At 37.7% G+C, this 19,350-nt stretch overlaps 1 protein-coding gene across 4 annotated transcripts in view; it reads right to left on the bottom strand.

Moving 5' to 3' along the window:
- The window catches only part of MAP2K4 (mitogen-activated protein kinase kinase 4), a 124,481-nt gene that overhangs the window by 71,936 nt on the left and 33,195 nt on the right, over positions 1-19,350 (bottom strand). For 3 of the 4 annotated variants that reach the window (XM_033184515.1, XM_033184516.1, XM_033184517.1), the window contains one exon: positions 18,208-18,310. The exons of the other annotated variant lie outside the window; for it this stretch is intronic. In XM_033184515.1, coding sequence (XP_033040406.1) covers positions 18,208-18,310 — 103 coding nt within the window. The remainder of the gene's footprint in view (positions 1-18,207; positions 18,311-19,350) is intronic. 4 annotated transcript variants of the gene reach the window in all.

Genomic DNA, 19,350 nt, shown 5'->3' on the forward strand with positions numbered 1-19,350 from the left:
CATGATACTAACAGAAAAATTAAAAGTTAAAGTCTAGTTGTAGTTGGATTCAAGGGACTTTGCATCTTTCTATGAAGCTATTTAGGCAGACAATTCAAATGTTTTGCTAAAGGAAGAAAATAAAAACTTTCATTCCCATGGCTTCCTATTTGGTGTTCAGAACATACATGGTCACAGACTAACAGAATTTGATTAGAAAGAAAACGCAGACTTCACTCTTGTCCTTCTAAGAAACTTCCTCAAAAAAAAAAAAAAAGAAACTTCCTGAAAATACTGTATTGGGCTTCGTCTTCCTCCTCTGTGCCCATGAAGGTTGAAATCAAGACACACCTAGTCTCTGCCAAACTCCTGCTCTACAGTCCTAGTAACACTCTCAAAAAAGTATATTAGGCTAGTTTGGTACTGCTTACTTACTCTTAGTGAACCCTAATTTGGATTAACCATTTGTTTAATTCTTCTGATGATCATCTCCATGAAGTGTGTATCAGAAGTTTCATTTCAAAGTGTGCAGGTGAGAATATAGGCAATATTAGGTGACTTTTCTCTGCAGCTCCAGCACCTACATTGGAATCCCTTGCCTACTATTTGGTTCTTCACCATGTGAATTCATCACTTTTTAAACATTTCAGAATATACCCAAATATGGTAAATGAGACTTCCAGGGAATGCAAAGATAGATACCTACCAGTGTTATTATGGTTTACAAATATGCCCATATGAGAAGAGGAAAAATATCACAGACCTTCTCTCCTGCCTAGGCCAACAGTTTGTATACTCCCACAGTGACAAAAAGGCTCTCAATAATAGCCAAGTCTCAATGGTTCCCTGGTCTTTACATTGGTGTATACTTTCCACACTGCCACTCCTCTCTACTTGCTTATTAAGTCTATTTCTTTTGAATCATATATATATTTCCCAGTGCCATAATTTAGCCATGAGCCATCCCTCAAAACTGTGATTTCTGTTTTCGTGCCAACTATTTTTCATTCAAAGTTCAAATTCATTTTGTTTTTTTGGAGGTGGGAGTTAAGGGGAGAAAAATATGAAGAGACAAGAAGAGAACGATATGAAGCATCAGGCACTGGTCTTCATCAGCTTTCTGTGAATATTTTAGTAGTCTTTCTCCTCTGAATTTTCTAGTACTCCCTTTACTCTACTGGTTATGTTTGCATCACAAAAGCTATCTTCTATGATTCAACTATGCCTCTATCACCTTGCCTTTGAAACTTGAGTTTAATATCTTCTCCAGCAGGTCAAAGGAAACACTAAGAACTGGTTATCCCTAATATACAATGTGACTTAAGAAGCCAAAACCCAGTTCTTCAACACCGTCTGCACAAAAAAAAAAAAGGTATGTCCATCCAGAATCTCAGAAAGTAATCTATCTTTACAGATGAAATTAAAGATCTCAAAAAAGAGATTCTGGCTGGGCGCAGTGGCTCAAGCCTGTATGTAATCCCAGCACTTTGGGAGGCCAAGACGGGTGGATCACGAGGTCAGGAGATCGAAACCATCCCGGCTAACACAGTGAAACCCCGTCTCTACTAAAAAAATACAAAAAACTAGCGGAGCAAGGTGGCGGGCGCCTGTAGTCCCAGCTACTCGGGAGGCTGAGGCAAGAGAATGGCGGGAACCTGGGAGGCGGAGCTTGCAGTGAGCTGAGACAGGGCCACTGCACTCCAGCCTGGGTGACAGAACCAGACTCCGTCTCAAAAAAAAAAAAAAAGAGATTCTGGATTAGGTGCGCACTAAATAAAGTAACTATTCTTATAAGAGACCAAACAAAGAAAAGGAGAAGATAGAGACACACAAGACAGACACAGGGGAAGAAGGCGATAGAGATTATGGTTACGCTGCCACGAGCCAAGGAAGAGCAGCAGTACCAGAAGCTGAAAGAAAGGAAGGATCCTCCCCTAGAACCTTCGGGAGAAGCATGGCCCTGCCAACACCTTCAGATTTCTGGCCTCTAGAACTGTGAGATAATAAATTTCTGTTGTTTTAAGCCACCAAGTTCGTGGTAATCTCACAGAAGCCTTGAAAAATCCAGTACACCACCTTGAAAAATTCAGTACACCACCTAAATCACGAGTCACAAACTTTTTCTGTAAAGAACCAAATAGCAAACATTTTAGGCTTTGCGGGGATGGGTGTGGCTATGTTCCAATAAAACTTTACTTACAAATACAAGCAAACAGGATGGATTCAGCTCATGAGCTGTAGTTTGCTGACTACATGATATAAATGATACCAAATGATATCTAGCAACCTAAATTGCATCTATCATGCAAATAATCTAAATCATATTTTCTATATCCTTTTTCTCTTTTAAATTTATAATTATGCTCTGTATGGTAGGCACCTTCAATTATCTGCCCAAATCCTATAGTTTAGTTTCCAGAATTTAATCTCAAGACACATTTCAGAATTTTTCTTGAAAATCTCCCACCAATAAACAGGGAGTGGAATTAGGGGCAGAAACCCTCCTAGGATTCTCTCATCACTGAGGTAAGTACACTAAGACGTCAGCAAACCTCCTTGTTTAATATCTTGGACATCTCTCATATCTACCTATCTTTCAGCAAGTAATCGCTAATTATCTTAACAGATTTCTTCTTCCTGGACACGAGAACTTGATTTCTCAAACTTGACAATGTCTACTATTTTCCTTCAATAAATAAATATCTTCTTGTGCCTAGAACCACTATCCGTAAGAACCTTTCATTATTTAATTAGTTTTAAGTATGTTTTCTCCTCTTATTTCACTATCACATTCTTTTACCTCGATCATCTGATCCTGATTTCTTCCCAATGCTATCAAATATACCTTCTTTCCCAAATCATTTCTTCCTTCTTTTTCCTAAGCAACTTTAACTCTATCAAGCCAGCATATACTAAAATGCCTCAAGCTGTTTTACTGTCTCCTCAACATATATGTACATACACACACACACACACACACACACACACATATATACGACTAATCTTCCTTAGACAGGAAAATAAAGGTAAGACATACCCTGCACACCACTGCAACTGTTCTTCTGTGTCCGTACTGTTACGATCTCTAGATGAATACTGCTTTATGCATCCTTCTGCAATGCAGCTCTGTTAATTCCGGAAATTTCCACAGTAAACTCGGTCTGCCAGTTACCATGGAAACTGCCTGCTTCCTGGCACTACTAACAAATGAGTATCTTTGCTGTGATCTAAGATGAGGCAAAAGGAAAAACTGAAAAACGAAATGTCCAAAAGAATGGCTCAAACACTGTAAATAGAAAATTTCAAATTCTGATATTCATATTTAGTGAACAGAATGTATTAGACAAATTAAAGTCTGCAGTATTTTGAAGTAGTACTGATTTATAAAATACAAAGAAATGTTTTATCACCACGGAAAAGAGTAACATTAAAGAGGACAAGACAAACATTCACGTTTGCATCATGCTGCTATTGACTGTTTCCTAAGAGCCGATCCTGTGTCAGTTGTACTCAGTTTACCCTTAGAACAGTTTTTCTGGGCTATGCTTCTTCAAGAAAAGGTAAGCAAAACTGCCCTAAATCTATAGGCTACATGTTTTCCTGAGATCCTTTCCCTGTTTAGGCTCCAATTTCCAGTGGCAGCTAAAACCTCTTCCCAAGTATGTAAGAAATTAAGAGTAGTTTAAAGTATAACTTGGGAGCGTCTGCCAAGAGGGTAGCTTTACTCGCATTCTCAGAACATTAGACATAGCCAACCATAATTCCTTACCAACTGCACTTTGACACAATGCTAGATTTCTATAACATCACATACTACCAGTTTGCTTCCTAATTGTCAAGCATCTTTTAATTTTTGCCTGTCCCTCCTCTTCTATCCAACCTCTAAATGTTAGATTTTGTTGGGGCTCAGCCCTGGACCCAATTTTCTCATCAAAATACATTCTCACTCTCTATTCCTAGGCAACCCTTTCATCTATATGCCAGCAATTCTCAACTTTTTATCTCCAATCTACAACCTCACCTCTGGCACCAGACTCATGTTCAACACCACAGTATGTGATACAGACACACACGTACATATACACATACATATATACACACACCATATATATATGTTTTGATATCACTAATAAAATATGTCACAGGTATCTCAAACTTAATATATCTAAAACTCAATCTTGCCCTATGACCCCCATTTACGGATGCTCCATACCCAGTAGTCTCCATCACAGTAATCGCAGGTGAATCCATTAATTCAAGCCAGAATTCTACAAGTCACTATGAACACCTTCCTCCTTGTCATCATCTACATTCAAATTATCACCAATATTTATTAATTACTTCCAAAATTTCCTCACAGTCTCTCTACCGCAACTGTCATCAATTTAATATTATTAAAGTCATAATAGATGACTATTATGCTTTAGCTATATTACCACAGCTTTATCAGGTCTCCCTAAACTATATTCTTACCTCCTTTCAATACATATGCCACACGGCAGCCAGAATAATTACTTTAGACTGTAAATAATCAGTTTAGATTGTAAATCACTCACCCGCTTATAGCTCCCCACTACACTCTGGATGTCATCCAGCTCTTTATCTCCAAGGCCCTACATTATGTGGCCCATCTCTCCATATCTAACTGTGTCTACATCCTTAATCTACATTTGTTTTTCCTTTCTCATTCAGTCATCTTCCATGTGAACTGCCATTCCTTCCATTCCAGGACAAGGTGAGTATTTCCCAGCTTGGTAATTTCAAATACATGCTATTCCTTCCACTTGGAACACTCATCAATCCCTCCCCCAAATCTAGTAAAACTCATTCCGGTTTAGAAGCCTTCACTGACTACATTTTCACCACCCTCCTTCTAAATTAGGCCCATATTTCATTCTCTCATTAGCACCTGGTTCTCTTCCTTTAATAGCATGTAGGTGATTATAATTTTATACACACACACATGTCTTTGTCTACCTCTAAATCTCAAGCTTCATGAAGTAACAATCACATCTCTTTTTTCAACATGAAATACCTATGCCCACACCATAGTAACTAGCAGATGGCAGACATTCAACAAACATTTGCTAAACGTATGAAAGAAAACGTACTGGATTGCTTTGGTTTCTGGCAACTATGACTTGCTCCCAAAGCTTTGATGTTCTCCCTGGACTTTATGAGATATCCCTATAGCCATTCCCCAATTCCTTTTCTGGCATCCATTCAAACCCCAAGGAATACACCTCTTATATCTGACTTCTGCAGCTCCTCAGTCAGGAAAAAGGTTCATCTGTGTCAACCTGCAGTGCTCTCTGTACCAGTGGTGCTAAGAAGAAGCAAATTTGCACCCCAAGGTTCATTTGGTAACATCTGCAGACATTTTGGCTGTCACAGCTAGTAGGGAGCTTGTGTTACTGACATCTAGTGGGACGCCACTGAACTAAACATCCTACCATGCACAGGATGATGGCCTCCCACAACAAAGCATTTTCCAATCTAGTATCTCAATAGTAACAAGGTTGAGAAGACACAGCTACTTCCAGTCTCTCCTATGACAATGGCTGAAAATTACCAATCTATGAAGAAGTAAACACTGGTTAATTTTTAAAAGTACATTTCACCAGCACAAAGTTGTCCTCTAAGACATTGTTTTTAATTAAACAATGAAAATAATCTAAATAGCTATCAATAAGGGACTAGTTAAATATATAATACACCTATACAATGAAATGAATACTATATAACTAAGAATAGGATATATGGGTGGGGCACAGTGGCTCACCCCTGTAATCCCAGCACTTCGGGAGGCCGAGGTGGGTGGATCACTTGAGGCTAGGAGTTCAAGATGAGCCTGGCCAACATGGTGAAACCCCATCTTTACCAAAAAATACAAAAATTAGCCAGGTGTGGTAGTGCATGCCTACAACCCAGCTTCTTGGGAGGCTGAGGCACAAGAATCACTTGAACCTGGGAGGTGGAGGTTGTGGACAGCTGAGATCGCACCACAGCACTCCAGCCTGGGCAAGAGTGAGAAAATCTCAAAAAACAAAAAAGAAGAAGAGGAGGAGGAGGAGGAGGAGGAAAAGGGTATGTGTTAATTCAGAAATATTTTCAAGATGTACTAAGTTACTAAGTCAATAAAAACTCAAGCTACAAAAGAGTGCAGAAAAAAGCTGTCATTGTGTGTAAATATTCTTTAAGGATCTATATAAATTATTATGTATTCTGACATATAATAAGCTTTTGTGCAAGGCATTTTACATTTAATAGGGTTATCTTTGGAGATAAATATTAAGGGCACAAAGCTTATTTTTTGTTTTATAACTTTCTGCACCAACTGAATTATCTTACCAGAAGCAGGTACTACTGATTTTTTAAAGGGTAACATGAACTACCTGGATGATAAGATAATGGGCCATTTTGGCTTTCTTCTTTATACTTTTTCTGTATTAAAAAAAGAAAGAAATGTTATTTTTAAAGCACACTGAAAACATGTCCCTACACATTTTAGGGAACTCTAGCTACTTAGGGGTACACTATAACTGATGTGGTGCAACAGATACTCTAGATTAATCCTCAAAAGAAACTTGATAACCTTCTTAAAAATTTCACTCTAGGGTTCTTTCAAACATCATGAAAAGGGAAACCACATGGGCAGCAATAAAATTTATCACAATATTGTTCCACAGGCATGAAAGCTGAATTCAATAAAAACACAGTGTTCACATATTTATCAGGTCATCTAAATTGTTGAAATATACAGGTGCTTTGAAAACAAGGACAGAAAACCACAAATACTGTTCAGTGAGACTAAAAAAACTATCAATATAATTTTTATTGTTACTGGCCGGGCACGGCGGCTCAAGCCTGTAATCCCAGACTGTGGGAGGCGAGTTGGACAGATCACCTGAGGTCAAGAGTTTGAGACAAGCCTGGTCAACTTGGCGAAACCTCGTTTCTACTAAAAATACAAAAATTAGGCCAGGCCCAGTGGCTCATGCCTGCAATCTCAGCACTGCGGGAGGCCGAGGTGGGCGGATCACCTGAGGACCAGCCTGGCCAAAATGGCGAAACCTTGTCTCTACTAAAAATACAAAAAACTAGCCAGGCACGGTGGTATGGGCCTGTACAGAATCCCAGCTACTCGGGAGGCTGAGGCAGGAGAATCACTTCAACCCAGTAGGCGGAGGTTGCAGTGAGCCAAGATCGCACCACTGCACTCCAGCCTGGGTGACAGAGTGAGACTCCGTCTCAAAAAAAACCCAATAATAATAATAATAATATATGTATATGTATTATTGCTATTGTTCTGGATTGCTTTTTAAATTGAGGCATCATTTATATATAGTGAGATGCACAAATCATAAGCATATGTGGCTCAATGAGTTTTGCCAATGCAGGCACCTTTCTATTTCACAAAATATAGCAAGATATAGAGCATTCCATTACCCCAGAAAATTCCCTGGTTCCCTGGTGCCATTCTCGTCAATCTCCTCCAGAGGCAAACACTGATCTGATTTCAATCACCAGAGATCGGTTCTGCCTCTCTAGATTTCACAGAGATAGAATCAGTATGTTCTCTTTTGTGTCTGGCTTCTTCTGCTCAGCATTTTCAGGGATTCATCAATATGGTTGCAGGTATCAGTATTTTCTCCACTTTACTGAGGAAGAGTATTTTAGTAAATAATATACCACAATTTGTTTCTTCATTCTTCCATTATTGAACACTCTGGGTTCATTCTAATTTGGAGGCTATTCTGAATAAACTTTCCATGAACATTCACTTACAAATCTTTCTGACAGTGTTTTCATCTTAGGCAAATAACACAAGTAGGACTGCTGGGTCAGGAGGCAAGTGCTTATTTATTTTATTAAAAACCTAGCAAAGAGTTTTCCAACGTGGCTGTACCATTTTCTGTTTCCTCAACAATAAAGGAAAATTCTGCTTACACCACATATTTGCCAAGATATTGCCTGGCCTTTTAAATTCTAGCCCTTCGGGTGGAGGTGTAGTGGTACCACCTTTTTGTTTTAGTCTGCATTGCTCTTATTACTAATGTTCTTATGGCTGTTTCTCACATACTTATCATCTATTCCAATACCTTCTTTGTAAACTGTCTATCAGAGTCTTTAAACCATTTTTTAAAATGGGTTGTTTTGGCCGGGCGCGGTGGCTCAAGCCTGTAATCCCAGCACTTTGGGAGGCCGAGACGGGCGGATCACGAGGTCAGGAGATCGAGACCATCCTGGCTAATACGGTGAAACCCTGTCTCTACTTAAAAATACAAAAAACTAGCCGGGCGACGAGGCGGGCGCCTGTAGTCCCAGCTACTCGGGAGGCTGAGGCAGGAGAATGGCGTAAACCCGGGAGGCAGATGCAGTGAGCTGAGATCCGGCCACTGCACTCCAGCCTGGGTGGCAGAGCAAGACTCCGTCTCAAAAAAAATAAAATAAAATAAAATAAAATGGGTTGTTTGGGCTGGCCCAGTGGTTCAATGCCTGTAGTCCTAGCACTCTGGGAGGCCGAGGCAGGGGGATCACTTAAGGAGAGTTCAAAACCAGCCTGTGCAACATAGCAAGATCCCACCTCTACAAAAAAAATTTTTTAAATGAGTCAGGCGTGATAGAATGTGCCTATAGTCCCAGCTACTCTGGAGGCTGAGGCAGGAGGATCGCTGGAACCCAGGAGTTCTAGGTTGCAGTAAGCTATGATGCAGTCCAGCTTTGGTGACAGAGATTCTGTCTCAAAAACAAAAAAGTAAACTGGGTTGTTTTGAGTTGTAGTTCATTATACATACAGAAGTCCTTTGTCAGATATATATACATCGTGAATGTTTTCTTCTCTCTCCCTCCCCCTCCCCCTCTCCTCCTCCTTGCTCCCCGCCGCCCGCCTCGACAGAATTTTGCTCTGTCACCCAGGCTAGAGTGCAGTGGTGTGATCTCTGCTCACTGCAACCTCTGCCTCCCAGGTTCAAGCAATTCTCTCGCCTCAGCCTCCCAAGTAGCTGGGGTTACAGCCATGCAACACCACGTCCAGCTAATTTTGTATTTTAGTAAACATGGGGTTTTACCATTTTGGTCAGGCTGCTCTTGAACTCCTGACCTCAAGTGACCCGCCCACCTCGGCCTCCCAAAGTGCTAGGATTACAGGCATGAGACACCGCGCCTAGCCTTGCCTGTTTATTTTCTTATAAAACTTTCGATGAGCAGAAATTTTTATTTTCGATAAAATCCAATTTATTATTTTTTAGTAGTTTCTTTGTCCTATCAAAGAAATTTTTGCCCATGCCAGACAACAAACATATTTTGGATGTTTTCTTTTAGAAGCTTTATAGAGTTTTTGCTTTTACTTTTAGGTCAATAATTCATCTTGAGGTAATTTTTGCATATGGTGTGAAGCAGAAATTAAGATTTATCCTTTCAAACCTTTTTCCAGTTTGTTCCATCACCATGAAAAGTCTATCTTTTTTCCCACTGAACTGTACACGCATCAAAGTCAAAAATAACTTGACTATACATGTGTGTTTGTCTACTGGACTTTCTATTACATTCCACTGATCTATTTGTTTATCCTTAATATCCTTCCACCAAGCCTTAATTACTGCAGCTTGTAGGTTGTACTTGTAGGCTGACCGTGTTACAGTCAACCTTGAAATCAGGTTGTTTTAAGTCCTCCAACTTACTGTTTTACAAAATTGTTTTTGGCTAGGTCCTTTGCATTTTCATACATATTTTAGAATCAAAATGTCACATTATACATATTTTAAAAGTATGATGGGATTTCACTGAATCGATATAGCAATGTAAGAAGAACACACATCCCAGATGAATAAAAGAATAATAAATTGTCTTTACTAGAATGAAAGAGTGGTTTCTAGATTGAAAGAGTCCACTGAGAGCAAACTACAAGGAAAAAGAAAGGTAAGGGGAGGAGGGGAAGGAAGGAGAAGACTGGGAAAAGGGAATAGGGGAGGCATATGGGGGGAAGAATGCAAATATATCAAGATTTCAGACACTGGGGAAAAAGAAAAATCCCCATAATAAATCACAAAAGAAAAAAGAAGTTACATACAAAGGTTCTCGAATCAAAGTCACATCTAATGTTTCAAAGTAACTAACCATGGAAAACAGAAAACACTGTCAAAACACAAACACAATTCTGGAAAAAAATTTCTACTCCAGAATTCTATACCCAATAAAACTGCTAATCTATTATGAGGGTTATTTATTTAAAGACATTTTCAAGGCCAAGCAGTGGTTCATGCCTGTAATTCCAGCACTCTGGGAGGCCGAGGAAGGAAGACAGCTTGAGTTCGAGACCATCCTGGGCAACATAGCAAGACCCCGTCCTCTACAAAATAATTTGAAAATGAGCCAGGCATGGTGGCACACACCTGTAGTGCCAGTTACTCAGGAGGCTAAGGTAGGAGAATCACTTGAGTCCAGTTGTTCAAGACTGCAGCAAGCTATGATAGCACCATTTACTCCAGCCAGGGAAACAGAACAAGACCCTGTCTGAAAAAAGACAAAGGCATATTCAGGCACACAAACACCAAAAAGCTTAAGAAATAGTTAAAAACTACTAAGAAAGAATTATTATCTCAGGAAGACTTAGAATATATACTCTACCAAAATAAGAGTGGGAACGCGAAAAATAAAAAGATAAAATCCCAGAAACAGAGAATCAGAATCAGGCATTCACAAAACAATGGCAACAGTCCTGTGAAGCAGGCCTCAAGTATAACCACTCCAGATTAAAGCAAGAGTATGGCTAGATAGCTAACTCAAAAAAAAAGGTGGGGGAGGAGAGGGAAAGAACTGAGCGATCAACTGATGTATTTAATTATGTTCAGAGAAGATTCACAGTGAACCATCAATGAGGCGGTTATTAACTCTGGGGAAAACAAATTTGCTCAAGAACAATAAAATAATCATACTGTTACTCAGTTGAAGATAATCAAAAAAAAAAAAAAAAACACTGAAAAAAATGTTACCTTTATATAGCAAATTTCCTTAATAATAGATAAAAGATTCCAGAAACATACATACTACAAAGGCAAAAGGTCTTACAATATTCTGATTGAAATCAGAACTCAAAAACATAACTGCCTGATTAGAAATGGTTGGAAAACTCATCAACAGCTAAGAAGTCAGCTATATCTTCAAGGAACAGCACTTGGAAGTACTGTTGGTTAAAAACCCAGGGCTATCTTCTAATGTCTGCCTCGGTCTCTGATTCAAGAACAAAGACAATTTATAAGACCAAAAGCACACAACTCAACAGCATGTATCATTAATCTATGCAAATACATATTCCAGAATTAGCATCCACCACCTCAGCTATAAACATCCAGCTTGAAGGGAATGTGAATCTCAAGGGGGAAAGGGCCCACAAAGAGAATCAGTTCTACCACTTCTATTACCACTGCTACCTCTGTAGAGAATCACTTCTCCAGTGAATTGCTGACTTACAGAAATGTACCACAGCCTCAGGTACGCTCAGGTACAATGTGGGACTACAGATAAGATTGAATATCCCTAAACTGTAACTTTAAGAAGTAAAATGATCTAAGCTTTAAAGATTATCCCAAACACAGCATCATTATTTACTAGAGCCAAAAGGTAGAAACAACCCAAATGTGCAACAACAGATAAATGGCTAAACAAAATGCTGCATACACATAACAATAAAATAATATTCACCCTTAAAGAGTGGAGAAAGATACATTCTGCAATATGAATGAACCTTGAAGACATTATTTTGAATGAGATAAGCTAGACACAAAATAAATATTGTTATGATTCCACTTACAAGAGGTACCTAAAAAGCAGTTAGATTCACAAGAGACAGAAAGTAGAATGGTGGGTGCCAGGGCTGGGAGGAAGGAGAATAAGGACTTACTGCTTAACGGGTACAGAAGTTCAATTGGAGAAGATGAAAGAGTTCTAGAGATGGATGATGGTGACAAATGCACAACAATGTGAACATAATTAATCCCAACGAACTGTATACTTAAAATGGTTAAGATAAAAATGTTTACTTTATGTGTATTTACTACAGTAAGAAAAAAAGATTCGCAGCAGTAGCGCCAAACCAGTCTCACACACACACACACACACACACACACACACACACGCACACACACACGCCATAGTATTTAACACATTTGAGATCAAACAGCATCTACTAATACATACCCATAAATACTTCTCCCATTACTGCTATTTTGTAAAAGTGTTCCACCACAGAAATGTAGAGATTTCATAGTATCATGATTGCTTCAAAAATTTCAGAGATAGAAAAAACTTTCCAAATTCATGTAGATTAGAGGTATTCACACTTAGAAATTCACCAGAGACGTCCTGGGACTATTCTGGGGAATGAAGGCAGACAACGCTACAAAGCTCTCCACCACCTCACAAACCTGTCAGTCAGAGAAGGTCCTCCTTTATCTTTTTAGCCTATCAGTCTTGTAGATGAGACTTTATTTAAAGAAAGTAGTGCAAAGCTGGCTTAATTCTCTCCCCTCCCAATTCATTACATAAAATAGTGTATGCCGCTATTCTAATTCAATGCCTAAATTGAGATCAGAATTAAGTGATAAAGTCAAGGTCACAAGATAACGACAATGCAAGGATAGAAATCCAGACTCCTACATTTCTACCCATTGCTATTTCTTTTAAAAAACAAATTTTTATTGTATTTTTTAATAGAGACAGAGTCTCTACTCTCACACAGGCTGGAGTGCAGTGGCACACTGTAGCCTCAACCTCCAGGGCTCAATTGACCCTCCTACTTCAGACTCCCAAGTGGCTGGGGGGACCACAGGCGCATGCCATCACACATGGCTAATTTTTTCTATTTTTGTAGAAATGGGGTTTCGCCATGTTGCCCAGCCTAGTCTCGAACTTCTGGGCTCAAGCAACCCTCCTGCCTCGGCCTCCCTAAGTGTTGGGATTGCAGGTGTGAGCAACTGTGCCCGGCCTCGTCATTAATTCTAAGACAGCAACGTTTAAAAGACAAAGTTCTCACAATTTAACCAACAGAAGAAGAAATTCTAAGTTTTAAGATAAAGTTCTACTGAGAAGGCTCATCAAGAAATATGAGGAATATTAGTTATTAACTAGGGACTTTGAAACCTCTTTAAACTACTCCTAGATGTTCTATAGCACAATTGAGTGTCTGTTCCAATGCAATAAACAAAGATAAGGGAGATCCTAGAGATCCTTTTGGTCTAAAGAGAGCCCTTTAAACTTAAAACATGTGATTCCAAAATGCTTAAGCCCCAAAATGTTATCTGCATTCATCACTATTTATTTCCAGTGTTAACTTTTAAGCTAGTGTTTCTTCTTGACAATTGTGATATGTTATGAAGATAAAAGGGCTGTTCTTTCAGAATAACAATTGTACTGAATACATTCTAAATGATTCAGTACACTGAGAGCACTCAACCATAACTCACCATCATGAAAACACAGAATATTTACCAGAATATCTACTTCTGTTTGTCAAATTCATATACACAACATGATTTTGACACAAGCCGGCCACACTTTTAAGAATATCCCTAGAGTATCAAAAAGACTTACAGTGTCTAGTAGAATCCAAACCTGATGAAAATTTAAAAGGTAGCCACACATTTTTCCTTTGCTCTTTCTTTGTACCCCTTGGCTATCCAGTTTAATCTTTCATTTTAAAAGCCAAGGGGCAAAATGTTAGTGGGCACAAGAGTCTCTATTATAACACGCATTTTCTGTCAGAAATATTTCTAATTCTAATCAATGACAATTAAAAATCAAGGTTTCCTGTTCAGGTCGTCTCCTCATCCTCCAAGAACCCCCTCAAAATCCTTTTTTTAAGGAAATAAGCAATAAACAAATTAAAAGAATTAAATTTCCGAATGCCTAAGAGTAGATAAAAATGTATCACAAAGAAAAACTAATTGATTTCAAGAGAAGGAACTCTAGTTTACAAGACTGATCAGCTAACTGCATAGAATGCAGGACCTTGTATAGACCTTACTTCAAACTATTAAAAATAAAAAAACCAATGAGGTCATCTGCTTATTTGATGATATTAAAGAATTATTTATTCTACTAGATGTAGCAATGGTACTATGATTATGTCTTTAAAAAGCAGCTCTTATCTTTTATAAATGCATACTAAAATATTTATAGATTGCATAACATCTGAGATTTGGTTAAAACTAAGGGGTTGGAGGAAAAGATAAAACAACACTGGCCATGCTATTAACTGCTGAAGCTGTTAAAGCTGATTGACAGTAAAGACAGATTCATCTACCACTTTACTTCTACTTTTGCAATTTTCCATAATAAAAGGTTCAAAAATAAACAGAGAAAAAAAACTATAACCTGTAACAGATGGTAGGAGGCAGACATGCAGTGAATATGAGAGATAAACCATGGTCCCAATAGAACCCTGGATCAGAGACAATTCATGGTCAGAAGAAATGAAGGCCTAGAAACCGGAGTTAATTAAACTTCTTTCTGTAAGGAAGGTCTAGGCCAGGCACTTTGGGAGGCTGAGGAGGGAGGATCCCTTGAGTCTAGGAGTTCAAGACCAGCCTGGGCAATATAGTGAGACTCTACCACTTAAAAAAAAAAAAAAAAAAAAAAAAAAACGAGAAAATCTAGTCAGTTCCACTTTTCCTCTTTACTCTTCCCCTAAAATAAAAAGGGGACATGGGCCGGGCGCGGTGGCTCAAGCCTGTAATCCCAGCACTTTGGGAGGCCGAGACGGGCGGATCACGAGGTCAGGAGATCGAGACCATCCTGGCTAACATGGTGAAACCCTGTCTCTACTAAAAATACAAAAAACTAGCCGGGCGACGTGGCAGGCGCCTGTAGTCCCAGCTACTCGGGAGGCTGAGGCAGGAGAATGGCGTAAACCCGGGAGGCGGAGCTTGCAGTGAGCTGAGATCCGGCCACTGCACTCCAGCCTGGGTGACAGAGCGAAACTCCGTCTCAAAAAAAAAAGGGGGGGGGGGGGACATGTTTTCAAAGAAAACAAACATATCTGGAGAGAACCAGGCTTCCTAAGGTGAATGTTGGCTCTACTAATTCTAGCATTGGTAATATTCCTGGCCTAAGAGCTAGCTCTCAAAATACTCACAGAAAAGTAAAGCCAAGCCCACCAGGTGATGATCCATAACCAAAGCTCCCATTCAAGAAACAATCAAGAACAAGACATGAAAAAAAAAAAAAAATTATAAGATGTGAAAAAAACTAATGAGAAAGAAAAGGGTCAGAAAAACTGACCCTTGAGGAAATCGATAATTGAACAACAGAAAAGAATTTTTAAATTCCCTATTTAATTTATTCCAGAATAAATTAAGAATAGAATCCTAAGAAAATGCCACAATCAACTCTTGGAAATTAAAACTGATTGCCAGGATTCCACAGAGGGGATGGAAAATAAAGAAAATCTCCCAGGATACAGAGTAAGAAAACAATGAGACGGAACACATTTTTTTAAAGTCTAAGATACAGGGGATACAGACAGTCCAGCATCCTAGTAACACAAGTTTCAGGAGAAAGTGATAGGAAAAACATGAAGGAATGTACCAAAAGGAAAGCAGCAGCAATTTTCCCAGAAAAAGAGATACATGAATCTTTAAAAGGGTTAATCTGATACATGGGAAGATGATGCAATTTGAGGCTTATCCTCATATAATTACAGAATATCAAGAATAAAGAAAACATGCTAAAAGCTTCCAGTGAGAGAGAGAAATAGGTAATCTATAAATAACATCTCTGCTACAATTAAACACATCTACACATGGTTCCCAAAACTTCTCTTGTACATATGCGCTCACCAGAATGCCACTGTCTCTTGTCTTCACTTAACCTTCCCTGCCTGGCTTTTGAAACGCAGTAAAATCTTGTTCTTCCGGGAAACATTTCATCACGCAGGTTATCTAAAATGATTTCCTCTCGTGCATCTTTAATGTGACATTCACTCCATATTACCTTATGCCTTACTAAAATTACCACAGCCAATTGTCACTTCTTGGAATTTTATTTAAACTGTTGGTTCTCAGAAAAAAAGAACACTTTAATCTTGCAAAGGATCCTGCAATCCAGGAGATATCAAATGCCAAGGAGATCTGAAACCAGATCCTGTGACATATCTTAACTTCATTAGGTTGCTTATTTCATCTTATCTTTTCCTAAATTCATGAACAAGTTTTATATTCACATCCGTAATTATTAAAGTTCAAGGAAATTTTAGGAGAAAAAAACATATAAATGGTAAGAGATATCTTATTTCAAAACTCCCACAAACTACAATTTATGTTTTTCTAATTGCAAGTACTCATCCTAAACAGAAACTAACAATGGCTTTTAGGGCTGATGGCAAACAACTCAGAGGAAGAGTACAAAAGAATACCTTTTGGAAGGGGCTGGGAAGGTAGAGGAGATAATGCTGTTCTAAGTAATAAAACAGTTCTCTCTGACCAGTAACAACGCTAGCAGTTACCTATTCCTAACCCGGAACAATTGACCTGTACAATAAAAAACTTCCAACAAAGTGTGGGTCTCAAATTTTTACATACCAGAATCAAGCTCTAAAGATTCTACCATAAGGTAAAAATACCTATCACCACGTCCTTTCAAACTTTAAATACTTGCTGAGATGAAACAAAGGATAAGAAACCTAGCTGGCTATAGGTTTATTATAAAACATTAGTTAAGAACAAAACAAAACAAAACAAAACCTGAACTCAACTTTGGAAGACAGTTTTTTTCCACCCTGTGTTTACTATTGTTTAAAAAATTTTGCTCCATGAATTCCACATACATAAAGAGACTGCAGAGGGAAGACAGTACAAATAGATGAATGTTTTTCCAGTTCTAATTTAAGTCAGGTTGTCTTTCTCCTTGTCCAAAACGGCTTTGGAAAAAGAAAGATCTGGTAAGTTTGGTGATTACTGCTACATCCTTTCCTTCTTAGACTTCAAACATATGGTTCAGCTAGTAACTACGGTAACAGAAATGAGCTACGTTAAATAATTAGTTTTGCACTAGCTTTCACTACAAATTCTAAGAAATAAGGAAGGAGGTTCTTTTAAGAGTTGTTTCCTTGCTGCCGAAATTCTGACTAATTAATAAGTACTAAGTTTCCTTCCTCAAGAGAGCCCCTACTTGATGTTTCAGAGAAGGTAAAAAGGGTGGGACTCTAGGCTGAGCTCTGACAAGAAGTATTAAATTTTGAACACTAATCTAATAAAATTGATAGATAATTGAGAAAAATAAATTGTTACTACACTTTTTATTTAAAATATCTTTCATTCCCTCTAAGGCTACAAGTAAAAGTATAAGTATACATACACATGCACACACCCCACTCCCTTCTAGACATTGCTGTTTTAAAAATATTTTAAGCATCTCTTTTGCAAGACACTACCTTCTACCAATTTGTTACTGTTTGTAAATACAATGCATACCAAATTCTGAAAGAAGAGAAAATAGCAATAAAAGTGCTTCTTTGGGAAGAATAAAAGTATTTTAAGCTTAATAAGGTCTAGATGCAAATTGTTGAGAATTTTTTTTTTTTTTTTAAATAATGTATCTGTCAGCTTTTTAGTCATACCTTACACCACTTGCTTTATAGTTCTCAATATCGAAACTGGCTCAAAATTATTTTTATGGACATGGTTATAAAAGTACAGCCACTGGCCTTCATTTTCATGATAGGTTAGGATGGGAAATAAGAAGAGATTTTTTAATATTTCACATCACTTAGATTCAACTGAAGGCTAATGTAAAATAGTGTTCTGAAGGTATTGTTTTATATTAACTAAGATGCTCTCATATTTTCACTAAGATGCTACAATATTACTTCTATTGTTTAATTTAAAAATCCAGTCAATGAAATAACCACTGATATCTGTAACTCACATGTACACAATTCTTTCAATTTACTATGACATGGAAATCTTGCAGAAATCTAGCTTATTAAGATGGGTCTCTATTTTGTCACTAAGTGGTGAAGATTTGTACAGCTGGACAGAAGACAGTTACATTTCCTAAATGCAACTTGCAATTTAACTGGAACTCCAGAAGGAAAAGAATAAACAATATTCTCAGAGAGTTTAGTCAGAGAAATTACACTGACATCTCATAATTGGAAAAATTCATAAAATACAATAACTTTAAAAGATTTGCTTGAGTTGAGCCTTTTATTTGATTACCAAGAATACTCACATGTGTGGGTTTTGAACTCCTGTAGGATTGGGATTCAGAGTAAACCTTGCTGTAGATTTGAAAGGTGGATTTGCAAAATTCAACTTCAGTGCTTTGCGTTTACCTGAGAAATAACAAATAAAAAGTAAAAGTTTCAAGTACTACAAAACAGGTACTATTCTGAGGGCATAAGAAAGTCACACCAAAAGGCAAGAGAACTTGCTTTAACAAACAGTTAATATAGGACAATATTTTGAAAGGCAATGAGGAATTTCTCAGAACTAAGAAAAAATAAAATAAAGTTGTTACTAACTACAAATCATTTACTAGGCTATGATACAATAGATAGAATGCTTAACACTTCAAGTTTCCATTATTCAGGGAAGTTAATACTTTTGCAAATGAAAATACTATTATAAAAATCAATTATCTCAGCAGATATACTGAAAAATTCTAAAAATATTACCATCTATCCAGTGTTATACTTAACGTCCTCAGTTTAATAAATATCATTTTCCTTCATTTTAATTAATATAAACTGTTAACAGAGTGAAGAATCTGAAAAATTGCTAAAAACATCATGGTAGAGTAAACTTCAAGTTAGTAACACAAGTATTCTAAAATAATTATTTCCACGAAGCTGTTTCCTTGGGGTAGGAAGGGAAGAGGTACCAACGTTTTTTATTACCCAAGTAAAACAACCATTGTAGAAGAGCAGAAAATGCAAAAAAAAGATCAAATATATTAAAAATGTTACATATACATCTATACAATACATAAGGTTAAAATTTTACATAAACGTATCAATCCAAGTACCTCAAAATAATCAGTTTACTTTCTATTGCAGACTTTTTTCTATACATAGATACGGACATGTATTTTTTCACTACAATTGAAATCAGACCATGAAACTACTTTGTAAAATGCTTTATTCACTGACATTTCTTTCTATATCAGTAAGTCTTACAGAATCATTTCTTTAGGACTTACAAGGATACTTTGTAACAGAATTCAATTTTTTAAGCATTTGCAGCATATCTTGGTTTCACATTCACCTTAGGGACACTTTTTCCTGCACTCACTCTCTAGAGTTTATTATACAGTTAACTAACTACTCAAAAAACATCTCTGCAATCCAAACACTTTCTGACCTCAGTGGATGAG

This window comes from Trachypithecus francoisi, unplaced genomic scaffold (genome assembly GCF_009764315.1).
Source record: "Trachypithecus francoisi isolate TF-2019V2 unplaced genomic scaffold, Tfra_2.0 Lachesis_group20, whole genome shotgun sequence".
In the NCBI taxonomy this organism is placed as follows: domain Eukaryota; kingdom Metazoa; phylum Chordata; class Mammalia; order Primates; family Cercopithecidae; genus Trachypithecus; species Trachypithecus francoisi.